This window comes from Mesoplodon densirostris, chromosome 5 (assembly GCF_025265405.1).
Source record: "Mesoplodon densirostris isolate mMesDen1 chromosome 5, mMesDen1 primary haplotype, whole genome shotgun sequence".
Lineage (NCBI taxonomy): Eukaryota > Metazoa > Chordata > Mammalia > Artiodactyla > Ziphiidae > Mesoplodon > Mesoplodon densirostris.
In genome coordinates, this window is record NC_082665.1 from 117326866 (window position 1) to 117340229 (window position 13364).

General features: G+C 33.3%; 1 protein-coding gene across 9 annotated transcripts in view; it reads left to right on the forward strand.

The window, feature by feature from the left end:
- The window catches only part of DLG1 (discs large MAGUK scaffold protein 1), a 295589-nt gene that overhangs the window by 107692 nt on the left and 174533 nt on the right, over positions 1 to 13364 (forward strand). For all 9 annotated transcript variants that reach the window (XM_060099334.1, XM_060099338.1, XM_060099339.1 and 6 more), the window contains exon 5: positions 542 to 706. In XM_060099334.1, coding sequence (XP_059955317.1) covers positions 542 to 706 — 165 coding nt within the window. The remainder of the gene's footprint in view (positions 1 to 541; positions 707 to 13364) is intronic.

A 13364-nucleotide genomic window follows, 5' to 3' on the forward strand; every position in this document is an offset into this window, starting at 1 on the left:
ATTCAGTAGTTCTAACAGCTTTTTTGCTGAGTCTTTATTGATATAAAACAGAGATAATATTACTTCTTCCTTTCTAAGCGGATGCCTTTTATTGTTTCTTCTTGCCTAATTGTTCTGGCTACGACTTCCGGTACCATGTTGAATAGAGGTGGTAAAACTGATCCAAATTAAACACAGTTTACATCCAAGTTTTCCCCTGAAGTTGCAAGTCTTCAACAGACTCCAGAGTTCCAAAATTACATCAGACAGATTATGCCTCTGTAATTATTGTTTAGGTGGGGCAACAGATTCCTGGTGTTTCCTACTCTGCCATCTTTCCAGAGTCTGACTTATTTTTAAAAATCAGATAAGTTTATTAAAATATTGGCATGACTTTAAAATGGAGAACCATTTCTCTCAGACTTTATGTATTAAACTGTAAAAGACATTTTTCATATAGTTAAATATTATGATTTGGGTAGTTATGAAAATCATGATTTGGATTGAACTCATGTTGCTTTTCAGAGTTTCCTCATATTTAATACTTTGCTGTACATTACAGAAATACCGGTATCAGGATGAAGATACACCTCCTCAAGAGCACATTTCCCCACAAATCACTAATGAGGTGATAGGTCCGGAATTGGTTCATGTCTCAGAGAAGAACCTGTCAGAAATTGAAAATGTCCATGGATTTGTTTCTCACTCTCATATTTCACCAATAAAGGTAAGATAGTAACTTTATTTTGTTGCTATGAATTATTAATTACTTTTGTTACTATTGTAGCTCATGCTTAGAGAGAACTATTTTTTCATGTAGGATTTTCCCCCCTTGATATTTCTGGTTTTGTAATTATAAGGAATTTCATCATATTTGTTAGCATTCTAAAAACATTTTTAAAAGTATATATTATAAATGAATTTTATTCAGTGATATGATCTTTAGGCCTAAGAGTTCTCATGAAGGAAATAACTATTATATTTCAAATACCCACATCAAAATATCTTTAAACGTTAAAAAAATATATTAGTAAGTACAGAAAAAGAGCATTAACAGTATCTTTGAAGTCCAGTGTGTGACTTTACCTGACCCCATCACCTTGTCTCTCCCCTCAGAAATAACCACAGTCCTGGTTTCACATATTTAGATTTCTAAACAATATATTGTTTCTTTTGCCTGTTTTGGTTTTTATATAATTGGCATTATACTGCATCTACTCTCAACTTGCGGTTTTTGATCAACATTATATGCCCGAGATTCATTATCTTCACTGCTCTAGAGTTTTCTATTTTATGAATATACTATAATTTACCTTACTTTTGATGGATGTTAAGTTATTTTCGAATTATTACTAGTATTAAAAATGCTGTTAAAATCATAGGTTATGTATACACATCTTTGTGGATAACACCAGATTATTTTCAAGTGATTCTATAATTTACATTTTCAGCAGCAGTATGTAACAGTTTTAATTGATCTATATTCTCATCAATATTTGGTATTGTTATTTCTGCCATTGTTTTGGGTTTGAATTAGTATCTTACTGTGATTTTAATGTGCATTTCACTATCTGATAATATTGATTGATCATTCAGGTTTCCTATTCTGTGACATACCCTCTCAAGATTTTGTTTCATTTTTGTAATGCATTGTTCTTTTTACTGATTTGTGCAAGTTCTTTATATATTCTGGACAATAATCCTTTGTTAGTTGTATGTATTGTGTATAAGGATCATTTCTTACTCGTAAACCTTGAAGTGGGTTTTGTAATTCTCTTTGAGGGATGATTACATATTACTGGTTAAAAATTGTAATGTATTATATAGGACCAGTCAGATTTCAGTTAATAGTTAGTTTTTCTAGGTATTTGCCCATTTCATACTTACTTTGAAATATTCTCAACATCCTATTATTTTGTTATATCTATAGCATATTTAGGTGTAGCCCCTTTTTCATTCCTAGTATTGTTTATTTGTGCCTTTTTTCCTCTTGATCCTTCTTGCCAAAGGATGATCAATTTCAAAGAACCATGTCTTTTAATAGAGAACAGACTGGTGGTTACCAAGGGGGAGGGGGTTGGAGGAGGGATGGAATGGGAGTTTGGGATTAGCAGATGTAAACTTTTATATATAGAATGGATAAACAACAAGGTCCTACTGTATAGCACAGAGAACTATATATCCTTTGGTAAACCATAATGGAAAAGAGTATTAAAAGTGTGTGTGTGTATATATATATATATATATATATATATATATATATGTATGTATAACTGAATCACTTTACTGTACAGCAGTATTTAACACAACATTGTAAATCAACTATACTTAAGTAAATAAGAAAAAAAATGTCTAAAAAAATCTCCTGTGCCCCTCCCCCACGTGCTGTCACCTCCATCCCCTTTCATACACACATAAACATGAATATATACACGTTTATGTAATATGTAAATGTGTGGACAGCCTACATATCAATCAAAGATTGTGTTTGGCAGAGGCAATCTGATCTTACTTTGGGACGCTAAATGAGAGATACACATGGGAAAAAAAATCAGTTGTCTATTAGTGACAGAGACAGTTTTCATTTTATCTTTTCCCCTTTCTCCTCTTATCATTATTATTTTATTTTCTTCTGCTTTCTTTGAGTTTATTCTGTTTGGGTTTTTTCCCCTAGTTTCTCAAGTTGGTTACTTAACTGCATTATCAGCCTTTTCTAACGGTATTTGAATTTGTAAATTTTCCTTTAAATAGCACTTTAGCTGTAACCCACAGGTTTAATATGCAATGTTTATCATAATTCAAACTTTTTCTTTTACTTTCATTATGATTTTTTTCTTTGCCCCATGAGTTATTTAAAAGTATGTTTCTTAATTTTAAATATACGAGACATTTATTCCAACATGTCTTATTTTAGATTTCATTTTCTCATCTCATTTTTCCTTCTTCTTAGCTTGGAAGCTATTCTGTTTCTCTTCCTTTAATGGTTATCCTCGAAATTTTTTTTTAATTTTAATATACATATTTAGCTTACAAAAATTTAGACTCAATATATGTCTTTTACCCTCATTTTGAACAACATAAGAACCTTAGAACACTTGAATTCTAAGCACTCCCTGCTGCTTTATATGCTGTTCTTATCAGCCTATGCCTATTTTCTCTTGACTGAATTAATAAAGCCTGTTTCTTACTTTAGTCGAGAAACCTTCCCAGGTATGTATAATTCTTTTGTTTCTGATATTTTGAATTTTTGATGTTTATGATTGTTACAAATTATCCAAAGGCAATTTGTACACACCCAACTCCTCAGTCTTTTGGTGGTTGTTTGGTAGTTCTGTGTGTATGCGATTCTGACACAGGCAGACATTTAAACAGACAGTGAGCCACATAACATATTGTGTATAGCCTCTTTAAATGTGATGAAGCCTCAACTTTTTTTTGTTGCATAAAATGCTCACTCTAGGCAAATAAAACAATATTCCAGAGACCAAGATTTTGTTACCCAGAGTTTCCAGACATCTTAGGTATTAAACCTTAAGGTGCCATCTCTAAGGGTATAAGCTTCTTCAGAGTCTGTCTTTCCCTTATGCAAGGGTGGATTGTGTCTAATTTAGCCAATCCATATAACTGAAATACAATGGATTTCACCAGTGAAAGCCCACTTCATTCATTATGATAATTGGCAAACTTTTGGTGTTGATCAAAGATTAACATAACAAATATCTTATAGCAGCCATTTACTTTATAACTAAATGTTAGCTGATCAGTCTAGGAATGTTAATTCCTGATTAGGACAACTGACTGTCCATAGTAATGGTTCTCAGTTGTGGTGGGATATCGGAACCACCTAAAAAGGTTTTAAAATTTATATCTGAGTGCCATCTCAGAGATTGTGATTTAATTGGTCTGGGGTATAGTCTGGCTTTGGAGAGTTTTACAAGTTCTCCAGGTGTTTCTAGGGGATAGCCACTGTTGAGAAGTACTGCACTAGAACCTAGCTTAATTGAACCACCATACACATATTTCTTTACTGTCTGTCTTGAAGTATTTTAAAGTAAATTTCTGACATCTCTTTATTTAATCCTCACTCTGCAGTGAGACTTAAGTGTTTCTAGTTATTGAGTGAGAAAGCATTTTTACTTTTTTAAGATTCTCACTTGCTTCCTTAATTTGACTCTTTTTCCCTTGATTTCCTTACCATAAGAGAATTAAGTGAATTTTGCCTGATTCTTTTGGTATCTGCTTTTAAAATGCTCTTGTCCTTTGCATGCAGTTAATTATTACATGTTAAAGGATTATGTCTCCCATAGCATTTCCCCCCAACCAGGGCTTTTTAAAGACAAATTTGACGGAGGCTTATTTAAAAGAGTATGTTATTGAGATTAAAATATTCTTTTACTAACAGTTATAAAACACATCTTTTTCACATTTTATCTTTTCTGCAATTGATATACATCTTATAGTTGCTGGTGTTATACTATTGCCTTAGTGCAGTGGCAGTTTGAGTATTTGTATGCAAATCTTTGACAAATTTGGTTAAGATCAAGAAAGTACTAGCCTCAAAGCATCTTAGTGTACTGTGGTAATAATTCAGCTGGTCTCATTGAAAAGCAGCTGGATCTATCCATCCTTACATGCCATTCTTTTGCTCCTTTTCATTTTGTTTTCTTTTATTAGATATTAACAGCATCAATCTGAAACAGTTATAAATATAAGTTTCTGATGCAAATTGGTAGAGCAGTTGGGTATCATCATCGTATTCCCCCTTTGGCTTGCTGGCTCTCTGATTTATATCTGGGTACTGAACAGATAAGGATTTTCATTTCCAGTAGAAGAAATTATCTAATTTCTCCTTCATCTGTTTCTAAATCATACTTTACATCTTACTTTTTTATTTTTTTTTTTTTTTTTTTTTTTTTTTTTTTGCGGTATGCGGGCCTCTCACTGTTGTGGCCTCCCCCGTTGCGGAGCACAGGCTCCGGACGCGCAGGCTCCGGACGCGCAGGCTCAGCGGCCATGGCTCACGGGCCCAGCCGCTCCGCGGCATATGGGATCCTCCCAGACCGGGGCACGAACCCGTATCCCCTGCATCGGCAGGCGGACTCTCAACCACTTGCGCCACCAGGGAGGCCCCTTACTTTTTTAAATGTGAGTTTTTTCCTATTATAAACTTGTTTTACACATTTTCCCATGTTAAATTTTTTAAAAACGTGATATGTAAGTTTTTACATAGTATATTGGTACCTTAACTTGCTGAACACTTCTGGTCTTCGCTATTTGTTATTTCCATTTTTACTAAGTTTTGTAAAGAAGGCTGCAGTGAATCATCTTGGGCCGTAAAAAGTATGTTTGGTTGTTTTCTTAGGATGGATTTCCAGAAGTCAAATTACTGGGTCAGAAATCTTGATAGGCTGGACTTTTGACAAACTATATTCTGATACAATTGTAATTTAAGAATTATTAAAGCTGCCCCATTTGGGGTATTTCTTCCTGCTTCTCCTATCTCATGCATAGATTAAAATTTGAGGAGTGAGCATAGGATTGGGGTAGTGTAATAGCAAAATGGTTAGGATTACTTTAACTTCCTGTTAGAGAACCAAATTTTTAAAAAATAACTTTGTTTTGACATAAGGCAAGTTTTAATGTTTTTAAAATTTTTTCAAATAACTGCAAATGTTTAAGGAAGCTCAACAATGGAATATATTTTATTTAAAATATAAATAAGATTACCAGATTAGCAGTCTTTTTTTAGAAACAAAAAAGCTAATATAAGGAGCTTTTCCACTTTTATAGTATTATGGTTTGGAATGAAGCAAGTAACTGTTGTACTATACATAGAACCCAGTATATGAATTATTATTTTTGTAATTTGAAAAATTATCTTTGAATAGTAGCAGTTTGCTGAGTGGAATGTAAATTAGGCACTGCTTTGTTCTTCACAGTTCTTGTAAAAGCTAATAGAAAAATAAGATTAATAGATGATTGCTTTAAAAATCAACAGAATATTAGTTTTGTTTATCAGATAACATGCATTTAGCATTTATTAAACATCTATGTTAGTAAGTTTGTTAGACTTCAGTGACTGGTATTTTTTATGGAGAGATAGTTATAACACGGTATGATGTAACATGAAAAAATAAAGAGAAATTAAATTTTTGAAGTATTGTAAAAAACAAAGTTGATATTTGGACAAGGTGTTGAAGGATGTATACAATATGCTAATTCAGAGGAGAAGGCAGTTACTGGAGAAAATAAGTACAGTAGGAGGCTGATAGTCTGAGGAGACTGTAAAAATGCAGAAAAGTTCATTATATTGTAGTTGATGTTTAGGATGGTTGTTAGGAAATGAGGACAAGGTGTGAAGGACCTTGATCCTGAGCTGATGAGTGGGCTTATGAAGGGTTTGCCACCATGAAACATGCTGTGAAATAATCTGTCAGGGTCTTGTAGTGCTAGTGCTGATTCTCATTACTGAGGTAATGAATGAAATAAGATAGTGATTGAAAGTTACTTTATTCAGGCCTTAGCATAAAACATAAAAGTAACTATGATTTGGACTTCCCTTGCGTCCAGTGGGTTAAGACTCCATGCTTCCACTACGGGGGGCACGGGTTTGATCCCTGGTCAGGGATCTAAGATCCTGTATGCCACGTGGCACAGCCAAAAAAAATAATAATAAAGTTTTTTCAAAAAGTAATTATGATTTAGGACTCGAAAAGGGCAAGTTTCTTGCCAGTGCTAGACAGTTTCAAGAAAGAAATCGGTGATATAATGGTGAAAAACCATAATGTGGAAGAAAAGGACACAGTGGGTAAATTCTTGTGGTATATGAAAATATTTAAAAGTAAGCTTCAATTCTAAACAGTTCTAAATATAGTAGTATGGTACTAATAAGAACAGTGTCAAAATTCCTAAAACTGAAAATGATCTAAGAATTAGGAAAAATGGTCAGGACAGTAAATTGAACAAGTAAACAAACAAAACCTCAGCCTTTTTCAAAATAGATTTAAATCTAGATGAAGTGACAAGGGTGACATGGCTTAGTGTGGGATGTTGCAATGGTTATTGAATAAAAGAGTTCATATTTTGCTTTTGTCTTCAATGATGGAAAATTATGTTTAAACTAATATGTGCAAAGTAAATGTAGTTACAAGGGGCTTGAAACTGAAGACAGAACAGGGTATGTGAACAGATAATTATTTTAAATAAGTGAATCTTCTAGCCTGGACACATTTCATCCAGTAGTACTGAGAATACTATCAAATGAAATCACCAGCAGCAATTGGGAGTTTTTCAAATATTGTGAGAAATGGAGGTAGCAGAAGAATGGATATAAGCAAACATATGCCTGTTGAACTAAATGCTACAGGAAGAGTGTCTTTCCTATTTTGAGTGCATACTGAGTGCTTTGTTGAAGTCAACTTTGTTTTTACAGCTCTGGAATATATTAAAATACTTTTGAATTTTATCTTTTTGGATGACCCTGGAGTACTAAGTTGAGCACACAGTTTGCATACAATTTGACCACTAGATGGCGCTCATACAGAAGCGATTTGTATATATATGATCAGTTTTTTCTAGATAAATAACAAATCTATGTTATCAATCTTCTTAGTCTTGTCTTAACTTAGTATAGCTGCATGTTTTGAAATTTAATAGGCCATATTATAAAAATAAAAAGGTAAGGGAAATGCTTGTTGCATTTACAGTATGTTGGCTTTGTGGTTACTTAGTAATTTTTTTCCTAATATTTTAGAGTTTCAATATTGTTTTTCCTCTCATCCTTCAACCTTTTAAAATTTTTCACTAAAATTACTTAATCATTGCTTTTGTTACTATACCTGAAGACTTCTGAGTTTATTTGCAAGTTTGGAAAAGGGTACAAATAATTGAGGGCCTATCCTATATAAATTTTTGAACTGTCTTTACTTCCATTTAATGTTATAAAATAAACATTTCTAACAGTCATAAATTTTTCATAATCATATTTAAAGTATGTAATCACTAAATGGATGTACTTAGTTTACTTACGCTTTCTCTTACTGTTTAGAGTTCTGCTATAGATATTATTACCATTCTGTGAAAAAGAAAAACTACAGAAAAAAGAATGTTAGGTGCAGAGTATTGCTCAGTGGTAGAGTATTTGACTGCAGAAAAAAAATGTCCATTCTTTGTATATCATATTAAAATCTTAATAGTGTTCTTTTTGGTGATTTAAACGTTGTGTAGTAGTTTTTAAAATTCACTATTTTAAATAGACTTTCCAGGTTCTATAATGAATTTAAATTTTGGTTTAATGGAATAGAGTTTATATTTCAGATATGTGACATGGGTATGGTTATTCTAAAGCAGAGATCGGTGAGGAGTTGGTTGCCTCTGCTTCCCAATCAAATCATATGAAACCAATTGTGATTTAGGTACATATATGGTTTTGTATGTGTGTATTGACTGTTGCGCAATTGATGAGATGATCCTAGATTTCCGTAGCTCAGGTAATGGGACATTTTCATAAAAAAGCCTTTCTCAAAACTCAAAGTTGTTTTCTTGATGTCAGTGGATTTGAATAGGAAAGTTATATATTGAGAAGTATTTCTTCTCTGTACTCGGGATATATGGGATGGAACATTCATCAACTTTCGATTGTTCCCAAGCTCTTTGGCTCTCTAGCATAAGAAATCATTGTATACGAATGACTTACTCTTCCATCTGTGTTGGTACTGTTTGCAACTTGAGTAGGATATTTGCATTCAACATTCATTTTCAGTATTCTTATCCACGACTTCCCTGGTGGTCCAGTGGTTAAGAATCTGCCTTCCAGTGCAGGGGACGTGGATTTGATCCCTGGTTGGGGAACTAAGGTCCCACATGCCACAGGGCGACTAAGCCTGGCACCACAACTACTGAACCCGCACCCTCTGGAGCCCTCATGTGCTGGAGCCTGCATGCCGCAACTAGAGAGAAGCCTGCACAGCTGCAACAAAGACCCAGTGCAGCCAAAATTTTAAAAATAAAAATATCCTCATCCTTACAAATCCAGAGTAACAGAATCTATATAAATTCTAAGGTTCCCCCTCCCACCCTGGCTTTCCATCATATACAGATCAAGACACATATTTGGGGGCCAAACCAATTATTAGAGCATTTGTATAAACCACACTAATCAGTTCTTTATTAAGTACCTGGTCCATAGTAAAATTTATTTTTAGGAGGTTTTATTTTTTTTCCTTTAGAGAGGATTCTTAGTTCTCTGTCTACCCTTAGTGTTTTCCTCTAGTCCCCTACCCCCAAATAGATAAGGTCAATCTGTGTCGGGCCGTAAAACTGCCAGCTACTGTCTGCACAGTTCTTGGGAAGAAGCAAACTTTGCTATAATCTGTCACAAAACATCTTACTTCCAGAAGTCCCACATGACTCTCAGCCCTTCTTGGGCATGTGTTTGTATCTTAGAGACGGAATCATAGAGACAGTGTTCGCATCTTTTCTTGCCAAATCAGGATTTGCAGTAGTCCTAGAGGTTGTAGTTTGCCAATGCTACTTTCCAATAGACTGCATTTAGTTGGTGCTGGTAAGCAAAAGCAAGCAAGATTTTGTTGGTCCTCATTCATGGCTGAGGTTGGGGATTATGGTGTACTTATATCAACTTAAAAATTGAATTACTCAACTATTAGTAAGTTATCAAGTAGCATTTTTATTCATATATTGTTTTTAATGGCGATATGTTGTGTTATATACTAACGTAGCATAGTATTAAGAGGACAAACTTAGGAATCTGTGGTTCTCAAACTTGAGGGTGCTTAAGAGTCTCTTAGGGGGGCTTTTCAAAAATGAAAATTCCCAGATCTCCCTTACCCCTAAAAATTCTGATGGGAAGGGGATATCAGTCTGTATTTTTTTTAACCAGCACTGGAGGTGATTCTGAGGTGGACTACTGTGTTGAGAAACACAGACCTAGATATTAGATGTTAGAAAGTATCTATTTAGCAATCAAACAGTATTATTTTTTGAACCAGAGTATTATTTATGTCATGTGGGATAAAATATGTTTTACTGGCTATAAAACAAAAAATTTACGTTTAATTCTTCTGAATTTTTACAAATTCATAACTTGGTAATCTTAATGTTTATAACATAGAGAGATGATGCAGATAATAGCGCTTTTTTATCACAAAAGTCCCAGAAGCCAAATACTTATTTAGCTAATTATTCTATTTCTGTCTTCAGACTCAATTAATCAAAGCATTTAAAACCAATATGTTAAATAAAATTATCAAGTTACATTCCAAATGGATTTCTGTCATTAGATCCTCAGAGTTTAATGTAGATAGTACCTTTTAAAACCTTAGTGCTATTTAATGTAAGTGCCTTCCTGATGTAGAAATTTATATGTGAATAGAAAGATTCCTTTAGTAAAATTGTTTTAAACAATCAGAACTATCGGCAGAGAGAATCCTCTTGTATTTTTAAATTCAGTTCATATTTATAATTTATATAAGCAGCGAAGATGCCATTGGATTTTACTTCAGACTGTGATTGAAACTTGGTAATCCAGGGTTTCTCCACCCAGTGCATTAAATCAGGCAGCCCCAAAGGGTCTTGGTAGTCCAGTGTTTATAACATCCTTCTTTACCTGCTAATCGACCTCACTTCCTGGATTTCAGTCCGTCTAGTTATCAGCTAACAAAAGAACAGCTTTGCCTGCAGACGCTGGTGAAAAAATAATCATGAGAAAGAAAACCACCTTATGTCGTCTTTTTTGTCTAGAAATATAAACTCAGCCATCATATAGCTAACAGGTACAGAGGGAAGATACAAGCTCTTTCATGGGAAGAAATTACAGAGAAAATGAGCATCATTTCTCAAGGTTTTTATTTTCCCTGATCTACAAGTGATGCTGCTGTAATCCTAGCTGCAGTTTTTACCGATCATTCACCACTCAGCAGCTGCTAGAGAAGTAAGACTGCTTGGCAACCACCTGCAGGGCTGCAGAGATGAATTACATTTTCGGGAACAACACACTTCTGTACTCTCGCGCCAGTCGAGGAGGCAATACTAGCTCTAGCCATGGCTCAGTAGGCCCAAAGCAGAAACACTGGGCAAAAAAGGGCTCATCAGATGAACTGCAAGCTGAGCCAGAACCTTCACGCTGGCAGCAGATAGTTGCATTTTTCACTCGAAGACACAGCTTTATTGACTGCATCTCGGTAGCCACCAGCTCCACCCAGGTAACATACCACTTGTTGAAATTATTTTCGGTTCATGTTGCTTTGCAAAAATGTATTAGTATAGATTTCTTATTATTAAAACGTAGTCTTGTGCCCTGAAACCTTGGATACGCAGAAATGTATGTTTTCAGTCCATCTATGCAGGTCTTTAGTGTGAAAGGGGAAACAAAAATATTTCCCCTTTTGCTCTTATGTAATGCCAAACAGAACAGTCTCAGATTCTGTTGAATGACTTCTCTAAAAATATAAAGCCATTCGTACATAAATTAAAATGTAAATTAATAATGCTTGTCTCCTTACTTTCAGATTGTGTTAAATGCTCTAAAGTATGATGTTTGACCAAAGAAAATACCTGTTTGTGTAGCTTTTATATGTCATTAGATAACCTCAGGAGATTGTTATAGTAAAGGAACAGAAGATAATTTGAAATATTTTTATTTTCTAGTGTTTTGAGTATAGATTAAACTGAATACAGTTGGCTTTTGTATATACTAATATCTTAAAATTATTACATTATGGTTTATTCAAGGGATTTAATGAATCCTTCCATTTCTATAAATATATTATCTAGGGTTAATTGGAAAGCAGTAAACTTGTGTAATTACATGATTATAGGAATATTTTATCAAATATTCAATTGACAGTGTAAGGAGCTGAGCAAACACTAAAAGTCCTCAAATTAAAAAAAAAAATCACATAAAACCACTTCTTTTTGAGGAGTGAGTATTAAAAATATAAGGAAAATATAAAGTTAGCCATAATTTGAGTGAAATACCTATTATTTGGTATTAAAGGAGGGTTGGGGGAATATTTTTAGTTTAAAACATTTTTAATAGATATTCAACTTTAGTAAAAATGAAAGCATAAGAATTAGTCTAATTTAAAAAACAAGGTGAGAATGCTTTTGTCCTTTAAATTAAAATGTATACACATACCTTAGGGCCTTTAAAAAATAAATTCCTTTAAAACCATCTTTTTTTTTGTTTTTGTTTTTTTTTTTTTAGTAATTAGAAGCAGCACAGTAAGTATAAAGTAACTGTCAACAGCTTCTTCTTGTTTTTGGTTACTAGAATTTTCTTTAAATAGTTTTTATTTTTAAGTAATGTCAAATTTCTTAAGTAAAAATATTCTACTTGTTTTTTCTTAGATGTTTGAGAGGGATGGAATTACTGGGCTAGGGAGAGTCATAAATAGTTTTTATGTAGGCAGTGAGGTTACTTATAATCAAAACTTATTCAGAGGCAACGATTGATTTAACTCTTAGATTGAATACCACCCCAAGAATTTAACTAACTTGATTTTGACTACAATTACATATACCAAAAAGGGACACAGAGACTAAAGCTTGGCATTGTTGTTCATTCTGTGTTAGTATTAAGTGATATTTTTCCATTGTCAATAAGAAAGATCTGTTAAAAACTTCAAATACACACAACTATATGTATATATACACACACAACCAATGATATATAATTCATCTTGTAAAAGGCATACAAATGAAAGACAAGCAAAATAGTTTACATATAAAACTATTGAAACCATGGAATTACATTATAGTTACTTAGGAGTTGGGCCGAAAAGTTACTCTTGTATTGCACTTAAATAGCCACAATTTTAATAAAAACTCTATTTGCAGTTGATCCTACAAAGCCATTTAAAATTTTATCTTCCTCCCATTTGGTTCAGATCACTTGTGTATACTGAAAAATTACTATTTTTCTTTCAGCCCTCTTTCTGTTACTTATTTTGTCTTTTTCATTATCTTTGTATTTCATATCTATAAATGTAGACTTTAGGTCAGAGTTTTAGCTTTTATTTCTCCAGCTCTGGAGGACCAACATACCATTTTTCATTCTATGTTATTTTTCTCACTAATGAGTTGGAAATTTTATATATCCAAGTCTTTTGTTGTAACTCACTGGAATTTATTTTACAGGATAAAATATAATAAGACTGAGAATGTTAGGCGTATTTAGATTTTAGTTGATGCTAGGATACATTTTTCTGTTTCATTTACTGACTCATGGCTAGCAGTTTTATTTTGTAACATAAGAGGATTTTTATATTGTTAAAACAAAGTAGATTAATGAAATTTTAGTTTATTGAGCATGTGCTATATACCTATGAATATATATGTATGATAGTGTTTTGTTCTGTCAGTGATAA